Below are 21,988 nucleotides of genomic sequence, written 5' to 3'. Positions count from 1 at the left end.
ACGCTCCGGGCCCGAGCAGTCCTCGTGGAGCAGGAGGAGCACCCACCGAAGGACTCGTTGACGGGCAGGTAGGCCTTGACCACGAACATGGGGGTGCCGGCCACCTGGGACTCCTCGAAGACGTGGCCGCGCTTCCTGTTCAGCACGCCGTAGATGCCGCCCACCACCTGCTCCGGGCACTGCGGGACAGCACGGTCAGGGCTGCAGCGCTCCCCCCGGCCCCCTCGGGCAGGGATGGGGGAGCAGGTTTCCCTTACCTGGATCTCCACGAGGTAGATGGGCTCCATGAGCCGGGGCTGAGCGGTGAGCACGCAGGCATACAGGCACCTCCTGGCCGTGGGAATGATCTGCCCACCCCCACGGTGGATGGCGTCGGCGTGCAGGGTCACGTCGTGCACATCGAAGCGGACCCCACGCATGTTCTCCTCGCACAGGACGCCCTGGGAACACAGAGCAGGAGTGAGGGGGCAGCACTGGGGGGGCCACGGCCTCCCCCCCCCCCCCACACACACCGGCTCCCAGGCTCACGCATCGCCCCGTGCCGCTCCCCAGCCCCCCCCCACCTCCTTGGTCGCCCACTGGAAGCCGGCCACCACGCTGTCCTTGATCTCGTTCAGGTACTGCACTCCCTTGGTGATGTCAGTGAGGATGTTGGGCCCGGTGCCGTCGGGACCGAAGCACCAGATCTTCCTGGCTTCGGTGACGTCCCACTCGTACTTCTCGGCCAGGTAACGAGCGCGCTGCTTCAGCTCCTGGCGAGCGGACACCTCGCCCTTGTCGATGTCCTCGGCCAAACCGTCGGGGAAGGGCCGGGCCTTCATGTACAGCCTGTTGTGTTTGTTGGGGGACTTGGAAAGGCACATCACGTTGGATTCCTCGCTGACCGTCTCGCGGTACGACACGACGGGATCGGATTTCTGCAGCAACACAGCACAGCCAAGAACAGCTCAGCCACCAACCTGCAGCTCAGCAGAAACCCTGAGCTCAGCAGCCCCCCCCCGCCGCTCAGGGGCTGTCAGTGCTGCAGCCGTACCTTGATAGGAATGCAAGCGTGGTCCTCCTCCAGATCCTTCAGGCAGATTTCCAAGTGCAGCTCCCCGGCCCCAGCGATGATGTGCTCCCCGGACTCCTCAATGATGCACTGGAGGAAGAAGAAAGCCATTAATGCAGCACGCGTGGCTCCTGGCTGCAGTGCAACCGGAGCTCCTGCACACCAAACACCGGCACCGCTCTGCCTGGACTCACGGGAACCGTCCTAGGAACTGCCCCTGCTGAGTCAGCACGGGGCTCGAGGTGGGGAGCTCTCACTCCTTCCCAGCCCGGGGGGGCTGGAAGCAGCGCCCGACTGAGCTGCACCCACCAGCACCGCACCCACCAGCACTGGCAGCTAAAGGCAGCAGCTCCAGGACGTGCCACACCGCTGAGCCACTCACCTGCACCATGGGGTCCGACTTGGCGAGGCGCTTCAGCCCCTCCACCAGCTTGGGCAGGTCTGCGGGGTTCTTGGCTTCCACAGCCACGCGCACCACCGGGCTGACGCTGAACTTCATGACGCGCATGTTGTGAGCGTGCTCGAAGGTGGTGATGGTTCCGGTCTTCACGAGGAACTGGTCCACGCCGACCAGACCGACGATGTTTCCACAAGGCACGTCCTCGATGGGCTCCACGTAGCGGCCCATCATGAGGATGGTCCTGCAGGGAAAGAGCGCCGCGTCAGCGCCTCGGAGATGAGCGGAGACCCAGAACAGCAGCACAACAGGAGAGCTGCCACCACAGCCCGGCCAGGACCCACCTCTGGATTGGCTTCAGGTACAGATCCTCCTTCTTGCCGGGCGTGTAGTTTGGCCCCATGATCCTGACTTTGAGGCCCGTCGACACGAGACCGGAGAAGACACGACCGAAGGCATAGAACCGGCCCTTGTCGGAGGTTGGCACCATTTTGGAGATGTACATCATCAGGGGACCCTTGGGATCACAGTTCTTAATACCTGAGAAGGAAACATTTCAGTATCACTGGTATGTGCCTCCCCCATCCCAGTAGTGCCCCCCAGCCCGAGCAAGACGATCAGATCGCCCAGGGATCTTTTAAATGAATACAGGCTCAGCCTGAGCCACCAGCACACGCCCTGGCCGCTCTCCAGTTACTTAGCAAGCTCAGCACTCCTGAGCCAAGCGCTCACCAGTAAGCCTGTTTGAGCCACACTAGAAAAGCTGCAGGCTCAAGAACTACAAAAGCTGCTAAGCCGCGAGGCTTCGGACAACAAGGTATTGCCAGGCGTTTCAGAACGCCTCCTGAGATCCCCAGCAGCACCGCGCACCTATGGCAGCCTCGTCATCGGGGGGCCCCTCGTAGAGCAGCTCACAGCGGTACTTCTGGGCTGTGACAGGAGAAGGCAGGTGAATGGTGATCATCTGCAGCAGGGCGTCTCCGGCAGGCAGCCACCGCCTCATCACAGCCTGAGCAGAGAGCAGAGGTGAGAGCCGGGCAGGCCGCTGCGAGCACAGCACTCAGCTCGCCCTCCTGCCCCCCCGAGCTGCCAGCAGCACCGTCCCACCCCAGCAGGGCTCGCAGCCGCACAGCGAGCTCGGACTGCCCAACTCCTGACAGCTTCCCACCCACGGAGGGCTCGCAGCAGCCTCACCTTCAGCAGGGGTTTGCCCTCCTTGTCCTTATCTTCGCTGTCAAGCTTGATGTCCAGCTTCTCAATCAGTTTGGCTGCCTCCTCCTTCTTGAAGGTCATGATGGCATCGAACACCTGCAAGGGCAGCAGCAGTCAGGAATGCCTCCTGTGACCCGCGCTGAAGCAGCAGCACAAGCGTCTCTAAGGAGGAGCCGTGTCCTTGCCCACCCCCAGCTGAACCCACACGGGCTCTCAGACACACGTGTGCCCTCCCCCCATTTTCCCACCAGCCCCCCCGACGCAGAGCAACGACTCTGCCTCGCGTCAGATACTCAAATTTCTTCAATCAAACAAGTCAGGTCAAAGTGAAGAAATTTGCCATCATCACTCACTGCAGGAGGGCAAAAGAGCATCAGGCAGGGCCGAGCAGTGAGGAACACACCTTGAAGATGGGATCGAGGATGAGCTGGCAGAAGGTTCTCGGCAGCTTCTTCCCATCAGGCCCAGTAGCGGATTTGCTGAACTTGCCGGTAGCAGGATCGAAGTACCTGGAGGAAGAAACAAGACAAACATCAACACCCAGCTGAGGTACGGAAGCGTGGTGGGTTTCTTCCTCATCCCGGTCAGCTCAGGGGAGAGAAGAAGGACGCAGACCCCGAGCCTGAACAGGTCAGAGGTACAGAGCCGGGGTTAGGAGCGGCCACAGTTACCCACCTGTCTCCCCACAGCTTCTTCATCATGTCTTCCACTTTCTTGGCACGCTCGGACGGGTTCATCTGGGCATCACCCTTGGCAGCAAACTTTGCAACGTACATTTCAGCAAACTGTTTCAAAGTGAAAGCCCAGCCATGCAGGCCAGAACCAAAGCCAACTGTACCAAGCACGGGATCGATCTGAAAGGGAAAAGGACAGCTGGGTTACAGAGGGGAACAGCTGGGGAGGGTCACAGCAAAACACCACCATGTGCCTCCACCGAGGGAAAGACGATGGGCCTCCAGGGCTACAGAAGCACTGAGCATTTCTGTGACAGCCACCACCCGTCCAGAGGGCCTGCCTGGCCCACACACCCCATTTCAGCTGTGTCACCCAGAATGGGATCAGTTTTTCTTCACCCCACCCAGCTCAACGCGCTGCACGCAGCTCACGGGTCCAGCAGGGAGCAAAGGGACCACCACCACCTGAAGCCCTGCAGCCTCAGGAGCAGCCCAGGGCTGCACACCCGTGTCAGGTGAGCAAGAAGAGCCCTACCAAGAGAAGGACCCCATTACTAGAGAGAAAACACACTTGTGTTCACACTCACTGCTGGCTCAAGACCCGTATTAAGATTTTGAGTGAAAGCCCCAAACCAGGGCAGGTCTGGGTGGTGCAGTGCCTCCACAACCCAGAGAGCACTGCTAACAGAGCACAGCTCCTCCCGAGAGCGGCGCCCAGCACCATCCACCTACCATGATGTTTCCCATCGGGCCGCTTTCTCCCTCCCCGTACGTGGAGATGATGACGTTCACGTTTTCCACAATCCTCTGGAAGGTTTGGTACAGCTCCTCAGGATCCAGCTGCAGCTCCAGCAGCGCCCGATCCATCTTGTTCATCATCAGGACAGGCTTGATCCTCTCAGCGATGGCCTGGCGCAGCACGGTTTCTGTCTGCACACACACACCTGCCAAACGCAGGAGAAACAGCTCTCCTCACCTCCAAATCCACCCAGAGCACACTCCAGTCACACAGGGCTGCAGAAAACCTCACCAGAGACACAGTCGACAACAACCAGGGCACCATCAGTGACACGAAGAGCAGCAGTGACCTCCGAAGAGAAATCCACGTGCCCGGGAGAGTCGATCAGGTTGATCAAGAAACCAGAACCATCCTTGCTCTGCTTGATGAACGCCAAATCATTTTCAGAGAGCTCGTAAAACAGAGAAATAGCTCTGAAACAGAAGAAGAGCTGTTACCACCACCCACCCGTTACCCCTCCCCTGCACTCTGAAGCAAATACAGTTGGAAACATCCTTCCCACTTTACTATTTATTTCCAGACAGTGACACCCAGCCTTCAGGATTCCCTGGAGCACGTCCTGAGGTGAGGGAGGGAGATACCGCGGAGCACCCACAAAAACCTCATCGCCTCCTCTGACAACGAGGTGCTAAATGGGTGCACCTTCTCTCTGCTGAGCATTTCTGCTTCTCCCGCCAGGCCTAACCCTTCCTGATCCCTCTTCCTCAGCTGCCCTCCGACAGTCAGACAGGTCCACGGTCACCAAGCCTCCTCCCTGCAGAGCTCCGACACCAGCCCAGAGCCAGTGCCCAAACAAGAGGGCAAAAGTCACACTGCAGGAGCACAGCCGTTCCCCAGCAGCCATCCAGGGCACCCTCTGTGACTCAGAGGGCCATCAGTACTCACTCCTTCATTTAAAGCCATCCACGCAAGGGAAAGAAAAATAAGCTTTTCAACAACGAGATGAGGGAAAGCTTGACGTTTCCTTCTGCACCTCGGGATGGAACCAGGGCAGGATTCAGTGCTGCCGAGGTCAGGAGGAGCACTCACGTGGATTTGATGGTGATGCACCGCTCCTGCTCATCCTTCCTGGTGTCGGTGAAGCGGGTCTCCCCCGCGCGGGCAGAGGCGATGATCCCAGCTTTGCATACCAGAGAATCAGTCAGGGTTGACTTGCCGTGATCGACGTGAGCAATCACAGACATGTTTCTGATGTTGGCCTTTTTGTCCATGATGGCCCGGATCTGATCTACTGTGAAGTTCACCTTGAAGAAAGGGAGAAAAGGAAGACGCGCTACGTAACGCACGAGCTGCATTTGTTCCTACGTGGCACTGCCGGGTCCAGCCAAGCTGGGGTTCGTCCAGTTTGCACCCCAAGACGCCTTGCACACTGCGCATACAAAGCAGCGAGGGCCGGGCCCGCAGTGCAGCAGCAGCAGCCAGCTCTGCGACCTTAAGCACCGCAGCGCTGACAGCGCTCCCTTTGCTGGAGAACCCCCAAACCCTCCCCCCCCCAAATCCCTCAGCCCCCCCCCCCCCCACAGGGACGGACCCCGCGGGACCGCAGCGTTACGTAAGCGCTCCGGTAGCCGCCCGACCCCCACAGCAACGCCGCCGCCGTTCCTCCCGCGTGGAAACGCGGCCCTGCGGGGCTCCGGGTGCCCGAGGCCCCGCCACCGCTCCCATCGCGGCGGCCCAGGCCGCAGCCAGGCCCTGCCCCGCCGCAGGGCGCCCCGGGCGCGCCCGGAGCGGACATCCCCACCCCCACAGCCCCCGCGGGATCCGCTCGGTTCCCCCCGAGCGGCGGCGGAACGCGGGGCCTCACCATGGCGGCGGATGGAGGTGGATTCTCCGGGGCGGGGGGGGGATGCAGCAATGGCGGCGGCGGCGGCCCTGTCTCGCTGGCGAGCACAGAGCGGGCGGAAGAGAGCGCTGACGTCAACCGCCCCCGTTTTATAGGGCAGCGCCGGCCGGGGGGAGGAGCCTGCGCGGCAGCTGCGCAGTGCGCGTGCGTGGAGGCGCCTCTCTAGCAGCCTGCTGCCCGCAGCTCTATGGTCGGGCGGTGAGGTCCTCCAAGGGCCGCAGCCGGGCTCCGCGCTGTCCCCGCTCAGAACCGGCAGCGGAAACGACGCGACCACAGCGGGGACAGCCCCGAGAACGCGTCCGGGGCGCTCCCCACGGCCACGAGGGCGCCTCCGCCTCTGCAGCGAGCGCTGTGCCGGGCACCGCAGGGCGCGGCCCTGCCCGCAGCGGGAGCGTGACGGGAGTGGGCAAGCCCCGCCCCTCTCGGCGTCTCCGGCCCGGCTGCGCATGCGCCAGCCGGCCGCCATTGCGCGTGGAAAGCGCTCCAGCGCCCCCTGCGGGCGGGGAGGAGTGCGGGGCAGCCCGGGGTGCGCGCCGGGACACGGACCGGGGCGCGGCGGAACATCGCTCTCCATCCCCGCACCACGAGAGCTCCGCTGCTGTTTTCTCCTTCTCATCAGCATCGCAGAACACCGCTGCTCCATTTCCATCAGCTGCCGCGCGGCAGAGCGCTCCCAGCCCCGCAGCTCGCTGCCCCTTCCCAGGGGGACAGCGGTGGGGTGCACCGCGAAGCGCTCCGGCTCTGGGGGCTGTGCTCTGCTCCCTCCCTGTGACAGCGTGAGCTATCAGCTGCTGGCGTTGCCATAGCAGCCGTTTGAATTTTTAGCACCAATGCCGGCTTTTGCCAAAGAGCGCCGGGCAGCGTGACTAACGCGTTGGCCTGTCTGGGAAACCGGCGAATTTTTTTCTTTCGCCTTAATTAGCTCACAGGGCTGACGTCGAGGAGAAAGAAGACGCTGGAAAAATCTGTGCTCTCCAAGAGCGCGGCAGCCTCGGGCTGTCCCCGTTGTGTAACAGCACTGCCATCGGTGCACGAGGAGCCGTCGCAGCCCCGATGTGCTTCACCTGCAGCTCCATTTCACCCCAACCGCTCGCGTTCCCTCCTCGCAGCTCCGCCTGCGGCCTCGGCTCGGTGAGAAGGGCACTGCTGTGCGTCCGGCACGCATCTCAAAGATCGGCGTTTCGTTTTTACCCTCTTCCCTCCGGCTCTCAGCTCTTGGAAAGCGTCTCCCAGCAAAACCTAAGTGTTCATGTCAACCGTTGCTCCATCTCGGGGCTGTGGCTAAGAAAAAGGAGGTTGTGCTTTAGGCCTTATTCCCTCGCCAGGCAGCACACCACAACGCCAGCCAACGCTCCGGGCACCCAGGAATAAGCTCCGAAGGCTGCACAGACCCAAACAAAGCCTTTCAAGGAGCAGAGCCAAGGGAATACCCCTTCCCCCGCCCCCTCCCGCACTGCGCTTCACCGGGAGCCCAAGCCCAGGGGTAAGCTGGGACCCGCTAGCGTGGGGCTGGGACCGTTTTAGGGGCAGCAGCCACCACCCCTAGGTAGGCCTGGGCAGCGCCGCGCTGTCAGCTGCTCGCTGCAGGCCCGGCCCCTCCCCCTGCAGACCTTCATCCTCCCAACCGCGTCTCCCTCCCGTTTCTGGGGCGCGGCCCCTTTAAGGCCCCCGGACGGCGGCGCGGGGCGGGGCGGCGCTATCGCGCCTGCGCGGAGCGGCGACGACGGCTGAGGAGAGAAGCGCGCGCGCGGATTGGGCGGCGCTGTCTCCCGCGCGCCCCTCCCCTCGCCGCCAGGCGTCACGTGACCCGGCGGCGGCTCCCGGCGCGGTGGACGCTGGAGGCCAAGATGGCGGCGGAGCTGGTGGAGGCGAAAGTGAGTGAGTGAACGGCGGCGGTGCCAACGCCTCAGCGGGGCCGGGCCGGGCGGGACGGGGCTGAGGGCGGTGCGGCCGCCCCTCCCGGCGCGGAGCCGGCGGAGGACGGCTCGGTTCTGCGGCTGAGAGCTGTGGGGGGCGGCACCCCGGGACCGCCCCCCCCCCCATCCCCCCGCTCGCTCGCCCACTCAGGGCCGCCCCACCCCGGGGCTCGGGCCCCGCGGGTCCTTAGGCCTCACCGCGGCCCTCGCGTCCTCCGGAGCGATTCGCAGCGCTTCCGTAGCGCTGGGGCTTCTTCCCCTCCTCCATCTCCTGTCAGCGGGAGCGGCTGCGCGGCCCTCCCCCATCCCCCTCCCCCTTCTCCAAGGGGCACTGGGAGGCGCTGGGGGTGCCTCCCACCGATGGGGGAGGGGAGCGGCTCCCCTGATTCCCCCAGTGTGTGTGGGGGGGGGACCCTGTGGAGCTCCTGAGCTCCCCCCCCAGCTGTGAGCCGCGAGTATGGCACTCACGGAGGGTCTGCGCGGTGCTCCGGGCCCTGTGGGTACGGCAGTTTGCACCCTGGGGGGGCTCCGTGCGGTGGGGTCCCCCCCCCCTTGCACCCTGTGGGTACGGGGTTGGCTTCGTGCAGCCGAGCAGCTTCCACGGGTGGAAAGTGGTTTGCAGCTGCAGGATCAGCTCACGAGCTGGGATGTGCCTGGGCAGCTGTGGGGGTGCATTTCATGAGGCCCTTTGGACCCCCCCTCTGCCAGCTGTTCAGCCCCTCTTATTGCCGTGGGTCCGGGACCCTCTGCAGGAGGTGTGCTGCGTCCTGGCTGCGTGCTGTGGGGCTCAGACCCACAGCTGCGTCGTCACAGGGAGGAGCTGAGCTCAGTGCTTCGTGCAGATCTGAGCCTCAATGGCACGGTTTTATTATTGTCAGTGGAGCTCTGCAGCAGTTCGGGTCCTGAATCTGAGGCTGAGCCGTAGAAGGCTGTTGGTTTCAACCCCGAGGGCCATCGGTTCTGCACCAGCATGGCCAAGTGAGCGGTGCTGTGGGAGCAGAGAGCTCGGGGATGCTGCTGTGCTGTGAGGAGCGCCGTGGCCCCGCTGCGTTTGCACACGTGCCATTTATCCTTGGTGTTCCCCAGCAAAGACAACGTGCTTGCAGCTTGTCTGCCTTCCTCCCCTCTCCTTTTGGGAGAGCAGAGCTCTGCTGTATCACCGCTTCTGCCCTTTGCTGTGGGATGGCTGAGTTCTCAGATTCCTGTTTCCCACGAGCTCGGGAAGGTGTTGGGGGGATACGTGTGGGGGAGCTGGGAAGCGCGCTTTCTGGACAGCTCAAATCTCGGCTAAGACGTGCTTCGTAAGCAACGTCTGTCTGATGTGGGCTGAGACCGTTCCCAGCTCCTGGCCTGACGGTTGCAGGCCTCCCCCAGCCCCGGGAGAGCGCCTTGGTGGAGGTGGAGGTGGTTTGCACCGCTTATCAGGGCGCCGATATCCCCAGCAGCAGGGCTGGTGCTGGCTGCGAGCGCGGGGGAGCGCTTGGCAGAGCCCCCACCTGCACTGTGCACGCACTGTTCTCACGGGAACGCACAGCTCCCTCCGGTCTTCTCCTTCCACACCTGGGAACACACATGCCTCGCTTTCTCCTAAAGCTACGCGTCACAATTGTTCCAGGGGGTTTATTTTGCCTGCAGATTGAGCACGTGAAGGGCTGGCAGCCCCAGTTGGCTTCGATGTCATCTCCTGCGGTGTTCGTTTCCTTTCCACGCACCCCAGGCTGCACTGAGGTGCACAGTTGGTCTGTGCTGAGCTCCCGCGCGGTGTTGCTCGTCTTTCGGCTTTCCCCTCCGCAGTCAGCGTCGCTCCCATGAGGTGTTTCTCACAGGTCCCCTCCCTGGGTAACTCGTGTTTCTCTGGGCTGGGGGGGTCGCTGGGTTCTGAGTCGTAGAGAACAGCAAGAACTGTGTTTGCCTTCCTGCCGCTGTAAGAACGTCTTCGATTTTTTTATCCCCCAGAACATGGTGATGAGTTTCCGGGTCTCAGATCTTCAGATGTTGCTGGGTTTTGTTGGCAGGAGTAAAAGCGGACTTAAACACGAACTAGTCACCAGAGCACTGCAGCTGGTCCAATTTGACTGCAGCCCTGAGGTGTTCAAGAAGATCAAGGAGCTCTACGAGACACGCTATGCCAAGAAGAGCTCCGAGGCCGCGCAGCCTCAGCCGCACCGCTCCCCCGAGGCGCTCCCCATCCATTCCTCCTACGACCGCGGGAGCTCCGTAGCTCGGACTTCTATCTCCACCCCAAACATTGACTATCCCGTGCTCTACGGGAAGTACCTGAACGGACTGGGCAGGTTGCCCCCCAAAGCTGTGAAGCCCGAAGTGCGCCTGGTGAAGCTGCCCTTCTACACCACCCTGGACGAGCTGCTGAAGCCGACGGAGCTCGGTGAGTTCTCCGCTCGCTCCACGAGAGAGAGGTGAAGTGGGTGTGGGTGTGGGAAGGAGAAAGCCCTGCTTTGCAGGGCTGTGTGGAGGGGGGGCTGATGCACAGTGCTGCCCGGCGCCCTTCCCCCTTTTTTCCTCCTCCTCGATACAGAAGAGTGTTTCTCTCTTTTATTTCGCCCCCTTCCCTTAGAACCAGAGCACAGCTCTAATCTGTAAGCCTGCCCTGCTGCCTGTGGCTTTCTCACCCTTCGCTCTGCGTTACGAACCACCATCTCTTCCCCCTCTGCAATGCCTCCGTGTGCCGCTTTTCAGCCGAGCTGAGCAGGTCCAGCTCTGCCGTGCTCCACGCGGCCGTTATCCTCAGCGCTGAGCTCCCCGTGGCTGACGGAGCAACCAGGGGAGCTGAGGGAAGTTCCTTCTCCCGCTGCGGGGATGGGAGCCTGCTCTGTTTGGCTTTCGTGTGGATTCTGAGGGAGGCTGTTGTGCAGCCTCAGTGCCTCCTGGAGGGACGGAGCCCTTCGGGGCTGGCTGCTGCTGATCCTGCAGCTCAGGGAGCTGCCCTGTGTGAAACGTTTGGACCTCGTCGCGGGGATGCGGGGCTGGGGGTGCGGAGGTGGAGGTGTGTCCACGTGCCTTCCTAGCTCCTGAATTGCATCTTTCTGCTTTTCCATCAGTCTCTTCCATTTCCTGCCTCTCCAGCGGGTTTGGGTCTCCCTCGCACGCACCCTTTGTAGTGTCTCCCCCGGTAACTCACAGCAGATGTTGGTTACCCTTCGCAGGTAGTGCTGCCTGTCTCCACCTGTTCACCCCGGCTCTTCACTGCTAAGCAGGCCTGAAACCTGTTTAACCACCTATGTCGGTGTTCTTTCTCCTCCCTCGATACAAATTCATCAGACTTTATGTAATTTTCCCCCTTTTTTGGGGAGCTGTCACGTGTTCCCGCTGTGAACCGAAGCGTTGTCCTCAGCGCTGCTTAATTCAGCCCCCAGCGTTGGGGTGGCATCTACCAGCCAGAAAGGCAAGATCCTGAAGAAAAATAGTGGTACAGAGGGGGAACCATCCAGAGGTGGGAGCGGGGGTGTGCTCACTGTGATCAATCAAGAGGTCGTGTTAAAAGCTGTGGCCGTGTGGAGTGCGAGGTGAAGTCTCCTAAGCGTGGCCTCACACCTCTGCCAGCGGATGCCTCCCTCGCGTTGCTGTGCTCAGAGCGGAGCCGTGCAGGCACTGCTGTCACTGAGCATGAGCTGTGGGTCAGCCCCAGCTCGGGGTGTGGGAGTGAGTGCCTGGAGGAGCTGTCCCTGCGGGAAAGCACCTGGCTGCTGTGGGAGCAGCACCCTCCCCTGGGCTGAGGAGGCTTTGTAGCCACGGTGTGAGCGAAGGAAGGGTATCTTGCGTGCTCCCGACTTGGATTGGAAGCATGTTTGTTAATTAAAAGCTCTCTTCCCCCTGGAGTCGATTGCCTTGAGTGAGGCCGGCGATGCTGAGCGTGGTCTGCGGGTGAGCGCGTCCCCTGAGGAGGGGTCGCGTCGCACAGACAGGTGAGGCCCCCTGCCAACCAGCCCCTGCCTCACGCCGGGGAACCACGCGCGGGTTCGGTGGATTTCGGTGCTGTTGGAGGGGCTCCGTTCCTGAGCACGCTTTGCAGAGTCCTGCTGGGCTCCTCCTGAAGGTTGCCGGTCGAGCTCTGTCTTAAAACTCCGTTTCCTGCTGTTGTCGGCTGTCGGAGTGCACTGATCACAGCCGTGCGAGCCCAGGCACGGGGCTGCAGCGTGGCAGATCTGACCCGGGGAAAGGATGGACCTCTGATACCTGGAGATGTGCAGCTTTAAAAGCCCGCACCTTTTGTTTCCTGGCTGCTCAGCATCTGAAAACGCATCTGCTGCAGCAGGAGATCACCTCCTGGGGTTCGGGTCCTGGAGGGCAGTGGGGTCAGTGCCCAGCTCCACTTCAGAGCTCTCCCACGGAGAAAAGGGTCCGTGGGGACGGAGTTCTGAAGGGGCAGTGTTGAAACACTGCGTGTCTCCTCGGGAAGCGCTGGGCGGCACAGGACGTGCTGTGCTCACTGCTCTGGGGACGTTCAGGTGGGAGCCACCGTTCCCTAGGCCTGTACGGGTCCTTAATGCCGGCACTGTTCCCTTCCGAACACGCTGCGTTTCTGAAGCTGTGTCGCTGAAGGGCGATAGATGGAAGCAGCGAACCCGCCCGGCCCCGTCACTCAGGATCTGAGAGCTGCTGAGCTTTTCTTTTTCCTTCATCTCGTTTGTATTCCTGGGCAGGAAAGCACTTTTTCCCACGTCTCAAATGCGGGTGTTTGGGCTTCGGGTAAAGCAGCAGTGGCCGAGGTGGGGGAGGAGGCACAGGAGGAGCAGGAAGGCCGTGTGCTGCTCCGCGTGTGCTCACACACACACGCACTGGCAGTGAGCACTGGGGGCACGCTGCCCCGGGGTGCACGGCACCGTCAGCTCCCGCGTCTCAGGTGCTGAACTGAGGCAGCGGGGCCGGTCAGCGCTGACTGCTGAGCGTTCCTGCTGCCCCCAGCACGCCCTGCTTTGCGTCGTGCAGTTGTGCTCTCTGGTGCTTCCTTCCTCCTCCAGAGTCGGCTCTGTGCTGGCAGGACGCGTGCAGCTCCGTGGATCTTCGTGGGTTTGTCCCCGTGCTGTGCTCCCGGTGTCCGCGTGGTGGGGATGAGTTGCGGATGTCTCGTGCAGCGCGACACGAACGTGGCGGTGCCGGAGGAGCCCCGTCAGTCTGATGTGTTTCTCTTTTCAGTTCCACAGAACAATGAGAAGCTTCAGGAAAGCCCGTGCATTTTCGCCCTGACGCCGAGACAAGTGGAGCTGATCCGAAACTCCAGGTACCCCTCCCTGGCCGCTGTTAGGCCGCAGCCCGGACCTGCCCTGCACGGAGCACGGTTTGTTTGAGGACAGAAGCAGTGTGGGGTCGCTGCTGCCCTGACTGCTGTGTGAGGACCCCTGCGACCCCCCAGCTCTGCAGGAGCCGTGCAGGGGAAGCTGCTTGCCAGTTTAACACGAGGGAGACGGTGCGGCGCAGGCGGGTGAGGGTGTGCTGCAGCCAGTCCTCAGAGCCCTTTGTGCACAAACCCAGACACGTGGAGAGAGCTTTCCCCGTCAGTCACACACGGAGCAGGTTGTTGTGCAGCAGGGGCTGCCCGTGGGGCTCAGCCCACCTTGCTGCCCTCCCCTCCAGCAGAAGTGCTTAGTGGAGTGAGCGAGCAGAGCCTTGGGGGAGCGCGGTCAGATACCCCCGACCCGAGGTGTGGTTCCCCCAAACGCTGACACGCGGCAGAAAAAAGAGCTGCTGTCTTTTCTGCACTGCTCATACAGCTCTGAAAAGCCACAGTGTGGCTGCGGGGGGGCACACCACGAAACCAAGGGCTGCAGAGTGAGCTGAACCAAGTAAAACCCCGGGGATCATTATTTCAGCATCGATTTTTTTTAATTTTTTTTAACTGATCATCCTCTGACCTTCGTGCCTGGGAAACGTGGCAGCCAATTTGGGCTTTCCTTTGTGTGAGTTTCTGCTTGTTGCTTTGCAGGGAGTTGCAGCCCGGTGTGAAGTCGGTCCAGGTGGTGCTCAGGTATGTGGCTTTAAGGTGAAGTGCTGCGGGGGGAGGAGGGCTGCGGGAGTTCAGGCTGGCTGCTGGCACAGTGCAGCTGTCCTAGGCTTTCTGGTGCCCTCCTGCCGTGCCACCCGAGTCAGCAGCAGGCCGCAGCATCTCCCGTTTTGCTGCAGTCGGGATCCAGGATCCGAGTCGCTGAGAGCTGCCCTTGGTTTGGGCACAGGAGGGAGCGTGGGCTGGGATGGGGGGTGGTTGGCTGCTGGCTGCTGTGCGGAGCTCTGCACGGTGGAGACGGCGGACGGTTGAGGAGATGTTTTCTCTGCAGGATCTGTTACACAGACACTAGTTCTCCCCAGGAGGATCAGTACCCCCCGAACATCGCCGTGAAAGTGAACCACAGTTACTGCTCGGTGCCGGTAAGCAGCTGGCGGGCAGCGCTCCTGTGATGAGTGCAGACAACAAAGCGGAGCGGAGGAGTTGGCAGTTCAGCGTCCGGGGCCCGGTCCTGCTCGCTCTGTGCTGGGCCCATGCTCAGCTCCCCGCTCCCTCTCTGTGGGGCGCAGTGGCTGTGTCAGCAGGCGGTGACGCTCACGTGTTGCCCCCCATCTTCAGCCTGAAAACAGCACAGCCGTCTTTCTGCTCTAGGGCTACTATCCTTCAAACAAACCCGGCGTGGAGCCCAAGAGGCCGTGCCGGCCCATCAACCTCACGCATCTCATGTACCTGTCTGCAGCCACCAACCGCATCACCGTCACCTGGGGCAACTACGGGAAGGTACGTGGCCGGGGGGCACGCGGGGCAGCGGGGGGCGTGTGGGGCAGCCCCTCCCTCAGCCCTTCCCTTCCTCCTCAGAGCTATTCCGTGGGGCTGTACTTAGTGCGGCAGATGACCTCAGCGGAGCTGCTGCAGAGGTTAAAAACCATCGGGATCAAACATCCAGAGCTCTGCAAAGCACTGGGTGAGTATCTGAGGGCTGCAGGTGCCGGGGGGGCTCACCGCGTGCCCCCCTGGTGGGCGTGCTGGCAGCCAGGCTGCTGGGAACACGTGTTGGAGCCGAGCTTTGTACCACTGCTTCCCCCCGCTTGTATAAAGCACTTGTTACCTGAACAAGCTGCCCGAGGCGTGTGTAATTGCCCCCAGAGCCTCGTGCAGAAGCTCTGCAGCTCGTAGTGGTGTTCAGGACTCATCTCCAGGTCGTGCTGTGAGAGCTGCCGGGTGCAGCATCGTTCGGACAAGGGCGGCTTCGTGCCTTCCTCTGATCGCTCTGAGCTGAGGGACACAACCTCAGCACCTCAGCCTTAACCCGCACTAAACCCGAAGGGGATTTCTGGAGCGAGAGATCTCAGTGAGAGCATTCCTGTGCCCTCTGTAACCCGGGCATCCCGGGGCTGCCACGGGACCACGGCTCTCACATGTGCTGAGAGCTTCAGAGAGAGGTGACCCTGGGAGATGTTTGTCCTGGGCTGCTCAGGTACGTGCAGAACGCCGTGGAAATGTGAAGGGGCGGCACCGTTACAAGGCACCCCGATGTGCAGATCTGAGCCTGGAGGATTCCAGCTGCTCCAGGCCGCTCCCGGGGCTTAGTGCTGTGTAAGAGGACCGATGCTGGGTCCCAGCGGCCTCGGGTCGTGCTGTTCAGAGCATGGGCAGCTCTTACAAACGGAGGAGGTGTCATCTGAAGATGGCACGGAGGTTTACGGTCACAGAGAAAGCCCTTAAGAACGAAAACCACCCCACAACTTTGTGAGAACTGAGCTCGGGTGGAACAGCCCCAGCACGAGAGCGGCGCCGCCCCTCGTCGGGACGCTGTGCTGGTTTCAGCCCCGTGGTGCAGAACTGGAGAGCTGCGGCTGGGGTGGGCGAGCCGGGCTGGTGGAGACGCCTCCGGCAGCGGGCGGTCCTCGGGAGTTGTGTGGTTTGAGCTCGGGTGGGCTGTGCAGCTCGAAGGAGCCCTTCCCACGTGGGGCTTTGCACATCTGCTCCCGTTCCTGTGCCATCCCTCGGGGGGGGGCAGCAGCTCAGGAGTGCCGGGACGACACTTGTGATTTGGAGATGCACTGCTCGTGCCCGTTGTGCTGCGCCTCCGCTCTCCTGTGGGGTCCCCCTCAGGATTCGGGGGTCGGAGGGGTGCGGTGCATCCCGTCCCGCTGCCCAAGGGGGTAACGTCCATCCTGACGACCAAGTTATTAGATAAAAGGACTTCTTCCTGGCTGCCTGTGGCTCTGTCCGCCCTCCTCTGGAGGCAGACGGTGACGGTTGGCTGCTGGGGAGGGCAGAGCTGCTGGGAAGGGAGGTGCAGGAAACAGAGCTTGCGGCGTGGGGCGTGCGTGGCTGCTGGGGACTGCAGCTCTGCATCCTCTGCCCCCCCCGAGTGAGAGTGACCTGTGTGCCACCGGGAGCTCGTGGCCCCGCGCTCCGCGCCGTCTCCGGGTTGGAGTTCCCTTCTGTTAATGTCACCCTCTGCTCTGTGTGCAGTGAAAGAGAAGCTACGCCTGGACCCCGACAGCGAGATCGCCACCACGGGGGTCCGCGTGTCCCTCATCTGCCCGGTGAGTGCCTGCCGTGCCCGTGGTGCCCGCGCTGTGCCGCGCTGTGCCGCGTGCCGCTGCTGACCCGCCCGCTCCCACAGCTGGTGAAGATGCGGCTGTCCGTGCCGTGCCGGGCCGAGACCTGCGCTCACCTGCAGTGCTTCGATGCTGTCTTCTACCTTCAGATGAATGAGAAGAAGCCGACGTGGATGTGCCCCGTGTGCGACAAGCCTGCTCCCTACGACCAGCTGATAATCGACGGGTGAGTGCTGCCTTCGGCGCTCGGCCTGCGTGGTGTGCTGGGTGCAGTGTGTGTTCTGCGCTGTCCTCGTGGAGCGATGCTGGCAGCGCGCTCTGCTCGTGCCCGACGCCCCGGTTTGCTCGTGTTGGGGTGCTGGAGCGAGGTTTGTTGGTCTGCCCTTCTTGATTTTAGGATTACTCTAAAGCGTTACGAGCACCGAGCGGTTACTGCCTCACTGATGAACCCAGCCTTGGCTGACAGATGTCACGCTGCCTGGAGTAAACCCACTTTATAAGCACACGATAAGGTGATTTTTGATAGGGACTGCTCTCGCTGCTGCCAGGCGCTCTCAGGCTGGCTGGGGCAGGCTGCACTGCGCCCGGTGGATTTCCTCCTCCCGGCGAGAGCTGTGCTTGTGTGGAGGTGAGCGGAGTGCTGCCGCAGAGCAGCCCCCCCCTCCCGGTGGCTGCAGGGCCCGCGCTGCCGTGCGTGCAGGAGGAGCGCAGCGCGGGCCGTCCCGGTGTGCTGGGCTCACGCAGCCGTGTGCTTGAGCTCTGGTGCCGCAGTGCCGGGGCCGTCCCCGGGGCCGTGCTGAGTCCCGCTCTCGTCCGCAGTCCGTAGGTGTCTGAAAGTGTTGGTAGTGTCGGCCCCGTGCCGAGCTGTAGGGCTGCGTGTGCTGACGTTGGGGGTCGCGTGCGGGGCCGAGGGCTCCTCGTGGGGCGGAGTGCCGTTGTTGTGGTGGTGGGCAGTGAGCACGGGGGGACCTCCCCACCCCCCCCACGTGGCCGCAGCGGGGTCTGGGCCGCCCGCCCGTGCGCCGGGCCAGGAGGTGAGCTGCTGCCATGGCACAGCATGGAGCCGGACGGGGACGCCCTCCACGCAGCACCGTGCGGCCCCCCCCAGCACCCACAGCACCCTTCCTTCCCCCCCCCGCCCCCCCCCAGGCTCCTGTCGAAGATTCTGACGGAGTGTGAGGACGCGGATGAGATCGAGTACCTGGTGGACGGCTCCTGGTGCCCCATCCGAGCGGAGAAGGAGCGCAGCTGCAGCCCGCAGTGCCCCATCCTGGTGCTGGGTGAGCACCCCTGCACGTCCCCCCCCCCCCGCACCCCGCGTTAATTAGGAGGGGCTTTAATCAGTCCTCTCTTCCCCGACCCCTTCAGGCTCCTCGGATGTGAACGGGATGCTGCCCGCTCCTAACGCTAACGGCGAGAACGGCAAAGCCGCCGACGTGGTGGATTTAACACTGGACAGCTCTTCATCGGAGGAGGAGGAGGAGGAGGAGGAGGACGACGACGACGAGGGACCCCAACCCAAACGGCGCTGCTCCTACGAGAAGGGTTTGGTTTCTGCCTGCTGACTGCGGCCGCAGCCCCCGACCTCAGAACGGACAGACTTGAATCCTCTGGTGCTTAAACTGGAGGGGGGGGGAGAGCGCCGCCCCCCCCACCGATGACTTTTCCTATTCCCAATTAACCATTAAAACAAGAGCAAAACAAACAAACGAAAAACAAAACCCCGCGACCGCTGAGCTGCTTCTGGGTTGGAAAACCACCCCAACTCCGGGCCCGACCCCGAACCGGACTCTGAAGCGAGGGAAGTGTCCCAGCCCACGGCTGCCCCCCCCCACGGCCCCACACGGCCCCAGAGCTGTGTGCCCCCGCACGCACCGCTCCTCTGCACCTCCAGTTCTACTACGGACACGGGCGGGGGGGGGGGGGGGAAGGGGATGGGGGGGGAGGGGAGAGAGAGAAGGGTGGGGGGGGTTCACCCAACATAGGGGGGGTTTGGGGGGTGGGGGGGGCAGTGGGGTGGAGCTGGAGCAGCTCTGTGCCCCACATCGAGGATCCCGACCCCGGGAACTGTAGGCATCGTGCGTAGTGACCCCTTTTAGTTGAGCAGAAGCCATGGGGGGGGGGGAGGGATGGGAAGGGGGGGGTGGGGGGGGGCGGGGTGGGGGGGGTGAGGGGTGGGGGTTGGGGGTGGGGGGCTCGCACCACGAACCTGTCGTCTTTTTGAAGTGCAATAACGGTGTTTTTGAAGACTCAAAGGGCTGCGCGTCCCCGCCGGCGCTGGGGGATCTCAGTTCTCACCAACTCTACCTCGGTTACACGTTCAGGTTTCTCTCACCCCGATTCAGAACCGCTGTGCTTCGCCCCCCCCCCCTTCCCGACCCCCCCGGACCCCCCTCCCGGAGCAGTGCCCGCTGCTTCCCCCCCCCCGGCCGGGGCCGCGTTGCGCTGCTCCTGTTCGCGTCGGCGGCTCCTCCCGCACGGATCCTCTCGTTGTCCTCTCGCTTTTCTTTCCTTTTTTTATTTGGGTTTTTTTTTCCTTATTTCCCGTTCTGTCCTTTATTTTGTAAAGAGAGAAAAAGAGAGAGAAAAAAAAAACAAAAAAAAAAAAACCCACTTATTTTTCTTTCCCTCAGTGACACGTTCTTCAAAGTTGGAAATTATAGTGTTTGTTAAAATAAAAAGATTTACATTTCACTGCGCCGTGCGCTCCTTGGGGCCCTCCCCTCCCCCTCCCCACCCCCTCCCCTCCCAGACCCCCCCACCCCGGACCCCCCCCATCCCCGGTGCCACTCCAAATTCCTCCACCTGCAGCGGATTAATGGTTTTATTGATGAGGTTTAGAGGCCCAAATCCCCCTAAACCCGGGGCTTTGCCGGATACACAGCCCGCTTTGCCAAGGCAGCCCGTTTGTGAAAACACAATTAGCAAAGCCCGTAATCTGCGCTAATTATCGCGCCGCGCCGGGAGCCTCTCCCCGGGGACGTGGGGGACATGGGGGACGCGGCGGGCGCAGCGCGGACCCCCTTCACCATTGAGTACCTCCTGTCGGGACGGGGCAGCTCGGGGTCCCCTCCGCCCCACAGCGGCGGCCCCACATCCCCCCCCCGCCCCACAGCGCGGCCCGGGGACAAACCGGCGCAGTCCTACATCGCGCTCATCTCCACCGCCATCCTCTCGTCCCCGGAGAAGAAGCTGCTGCTGTCCGACATCTACCAGTGGATCATGGACACGTACCCCTACTTCAAGAACAAGGTGGGACGGGGGGGGAAACCGGGGGGAACTTTGGGGTCTGAGCGCTGTTTTGGGGGGGGGGGACTCACTGTGTGTCCGCTCTGACCGAGCTGTGGGCGCTGCTTTGGGGCCCAAACTGGTGGCTCTGTTCGTTCTGGACCCATACTGGTGCTTCCCTTTGCTCCGGGCCCACCCCAGTGGTGCCCACCAACTGGTCCCAACTGGGGGCACCGTTCATACTGGTCCCACCCAACTGGGGGGCACCGTTCATACTGGTCCCAACTGGGGGGCACCGTTCATACTGGTCCCACTGAACTGGGGGGCACCGTTCATACTGGTCCCAACTGGGGGGCACCGTTCATACTGGTCCCACTGAACTGGGGGGCACCGTTCATACTGGTCCCAACTGGGGGCCACCATTCATACTGGTCCCACCGAACTGGGGGCCACCATTCATACTGGTCCCACCCAACTGGGGGGCACCATTCATACTGGTCCCAACTGGGGGACGCCATTCATACTGGTCCCAACTGGTTGCTGCATTTGGTCACAGCCGTTGGCTCCATTCATTCCCGTCCCAGAGTGGTTCCCTTCCTCCGCTCCCCCCGACCCCACGCGGTGCGACGCCGTGGGGCTGCAGGTTTTTGGGGTGGGGGCTGTGACACCGCGTCCCCCACCGCAGGAGAAGAGCTGGCGGAACAGCGTCCGCCACAACCTGTCCCTCAACGAGTGCTTCGTGAAGGCGGGGCGCAGCGACAACGGCAAAGGCCATTTCTGGGCCATCCACCCCGCGAACCTCGACGACTTCGCCAAAGGGGACTACCACCGGCGCCGGGCGCGGAGACGCATCCGCCGGTGAGCGGGGGGGGGGGGGGGGCGGGGATGGGGGGCACGGGGCGTCGTGTGGGGTCCACACGCTGACCCTATATCTGCTTTTCTTCCCCCCCCCCCCCCCCCCTTTCTTAGGATGGCGGTGAACATCGGCTATTGCCACCCCTACGCCCTATACGGCCTCGGCTGCTGCTGCCCCTGCTGCCCCCCCCCGCCCGCCGTGCCCCCCCTGGGCCCCTCCGCTGCTGCCCCCGCTGGCGCTGCCCCCCGGCCCCCCCCGCGGGCGCTGGGGATGGGGACGGGCGTTGGGTCCCCGCGTCCTCGGACCCCTCCTCCCCGCTCCCCGGCCCCCGTTCCCGTAGCCCCGCGCTCAGGTTCGGGATGGGGGACCCCACAGTGTGGGGGGGGGAGGGGCGGATCTGTGGGGCACAGACCCCACGGACCCCCACCGCCTGCGAACCCAATGTGCCGGAGCCCGGGGGCGGCCCCTCTGCGCCCCTGAACCCACACCTTCACACCCCCACATCCCATCCACGTCCCTACCCCCCACAGCCCCGCGTTCCCGTATCCCTCCATCTCCAGATCCCCACATTCCCATCCGTGTCCTCACGATCCCATATCTTCATGTCCACCCATCCCCGTGGCCCTATATCCCCACACCCCATGTCCCCGATGTTCCCATATCCGTGGACCCCCCCCCCCCATATCCCACATTCCCATCCCCACATCTGCATTTCCCTATATCCCCCTGTTCCCATATCCCTATATCCCCATATTCCCATACCCCTACATCCCCATGCCCCCCAGTCCCCCCCCTACTCGGGCTCCAACCCCTCCATAGGGGCAGAACCCCCCCCCCCACCCCCACAGTTTTTTAGGGGTGTGTGGACACGGTGCCCCACGGCGGCCCCATATGGGGCGCAGTCCCCCCGAGCACATATGGGACTTAAACCCCACAGCGGCCGCATTTGCTGATTAATCCCCCGCACGGCTCCGGGAGGACCCTGCCCTAATTATTAAGTTCCCCTCCGTTAATTGTCCCTGACGCCCCTAATGAGGATCGGGGATCCCAGGTGCTAAGTGGCATTAGGGCGCCTCGCTAAGAAAGGGCTTTGCTGCGTAATCCCAAAGGATAAACCCCAAAGCTCACGGCGGCCCCGAGCAGCGCGGGGATTATGACACAGCTTCATCCCTTCGTGCGGTGTCCGTGTGGGGCGGGGGGGGGTCCCCGGCGTGGGGTGGGGGACCCCGAGGGGTTGGGGTGGGGTGGGAGTTTGGGGTCGGCCCCATAGGGTGCGCTTCGACCCCAATCTCTGCCTCGGTTTCCCCCCCGCCCCACTCGTGGCCCTTTGGGGCTCAACGCCTCCGGCGGTCGCACCGCCCCCACCCCACAGCCGGGGGTCCTTAACGCGGCCATCTGTGGGGCCGGCCCCGACCCCCATCTGGGCCAAAAAATGGGATCAGGGCCTCACGGGCAGCGGGATCAGTGGGGCCGACGGGGGCAC

The 21,988-nt window shown here is 63.0% G+C and overlaps 3 protein-coding genes and 1 non-coding gene across 4 annotated transcripts in view; 2 read left to right on the top strand and 2 right to left on the bottom strand.

Annotated features, from left to right (window-relative positions):
- EEF2 (eukaryotic translation elongation factor 2) overlaps positions 1 to 6,137 on the bottom strand; it is an 80,345-nt gene extending 74,208 nt beyond the window's left edge. Inside the window, exons 1-14 of the mRNA XM_065745840.1 lie at positions 5,938 to 6,137; positions 5,163 to 5,377; positions 4,365 to 4,546; positions 4,067 to 4,278; positions 3,336 to 3,514; positions 3,064 to 3,169; positions 2,643 to 2,756; positions 2,319 to 2,457; positions 1,793 to 1,988; positions 1,434 to 1,692; positions 1,034 to 1,141; positions 564 to 917; positions 258 to 440; positions 47 to 179 (exon numbers count right to left, since the gene is read on the bottom strand). Of these exons, the coding sequence (XP_065601912.1) occupies positions 47 to 179; positions 258 to 440; positions 564 to 917; positions 1,034 to 1,141; positions 1,434 to 1,692; positions 1,793 to 1,988; positions 2,319 to 2,457; positions 2,643 to 2,756; positions 3,064 to 3,169; positions 3,336 to 3,514; positions 4,067 to 4,278; positions 4,365 to 4,546; positions 5,163 to 5,377; positions 5,938 to 5,940 (2,383 nt within the window). The 5' untranslated portion in view covers positions 5,941 to 6,137. The remainder of the gene's footprint in view (positions 1 to 46; positions 180 to 257; positions 441 to 563; positions 918 to 1,033; positions 1,142 to 1,433; positions 1,693 to 1,792; positions 1,989 to 2,318; positions 2,458 to 2,642; positions 2,757 to 3,063; positions 3,170 to 3,335; positions 3,515 to 4,066; positions 4,279 to 4,364; positions 4,547 to 5,162; positions 5,378 to 5,937) is intronic.
- On the bottom strand, positions 2,944 to 3,010 carry LOC136054666 (small nucleolar RNA SNORD37). Its single transcript, XR_010622761.1, has one exon. It is a non-coding gene; the product is annotated as a small nucleolar RNA SNORD37 (small nucleolar RNA).
- A 1,646-nt stretch (positions 6,138 to 7,783) lies between the features above and the next one.
- PIAS4 (protein inhibitor of activated STAT 4) lies at positions 7,784 to 18,219 on the top strand. The gene is made up of 11 exons (XM_065745866.1): positions 7,784 to 7,850; positions 9,849 to 10,278; positions 13,047 to 13,131; positions 13,834 to 13,875; positions 14,183 to 14,273; positions 14,503 to 14,631; positions 14,710 to 14,815; positions 16,333 to 16,406; positions 16,487 to 16,647; positions 17,571 to 17,701; positions 17,790 to 18,219. The coding sequence occupies exons 1-11, from the start codon at positions 7,824 to 7,826 to the stop codon at positions 17,984 to 17,986; spliced, it is 1,473 nt and encodes a 490-aa protein (XP_065601938.1). The 5' UTR covers positions 7,784 to 7,823; the 3' UTR covers positions 17,987 to 18,219.
- A 1,193-nt stretch (positions 18,220 to 19,412) lies between these two features.
- On the top strand, positions 19,413 to 21,324 carry LOC136054568 (forkhead box protein L2-like). The gene is made up of 4 exons (XM_065745853.1): positions 19,413 to 19,673; positions 20,335 to 20,507; positions 20,619 to 20,879; positions 21,066 to 21,324. Exons 1-4 carry the CDS (start codon positions 19,413 to 19,415, stop codon positions 21,322 to 21,324), a joined length of 954 nt encoding a protein of 317 aa, XP_065601925.1.
- The last annotated feature ends 664 nt before the right edge of the window (positions 21,325 to 21,988 follow it).

The sequence above is a fragment of the Cyrtonyx montezumae genome, unplaced genomic scaffold (genome assembly GCF_038088225.1).
Source record: "Cyrtonyx montezumae isolate F1298 unplaced genomic scaffold, pur_monq_1.0 scaffold_39, whole genome shotgun sequence".
In the NCBI taxonomy this organism is placed as follows: Eukaryota; Metazoa; Chordata; class Aves; order Galliformes; family Odontophoridae; genus Cyrtonyx; species Cyrtonyx montezumae.
The sequence above is the reverse complement of the archived record's forward strand: the minus strand, read 5'-3'. Positions and strand labels throughout refer to the sequence as shown.

Coding starts and splice junctions, on each gene's coding strand:
- PIAS4 (XM_065745866.1), top strand. CDS start 7,824: ATGGCGGCGGAGCTGGTGGAGGCGAAA. Junction 13,132..13,833: donor GAGCTGATCCGAAACTCCAG/GTACCCCTCCCT, acceptor GTTGCTTTGCAG/GGAGTTGCAGCCCGGTGTGA. Junction 17,702..17,789: donor GTGCCCCATCCTGGTGCTGG/GTGAGCACCCCT, acceptor CGACCCCTTCAG/GCTCCTCGGATGTGAACGGG.
- LOC136054568 (XM_065745853.1), top strand. CDS start 19,413: ATGGGGGACGCGGCGGGCGCAGCGCGGACCCCCTTCACCATTGAGTAC. Junction 19,674..20,334: donor ACCCCTACTTCAAGAACAAG/GTGGGACGGGGG, acceptor CCCCCACCGCAG/GAGAAGAGCTGGCGGAACAG. Junction 20,880..21,065: donor TCGGGATGGGGGACCCCACA/GTGTGGGGGGGG, acceptor CTCCATCTCCAG/ATCCCCACATTCCCATCCGT.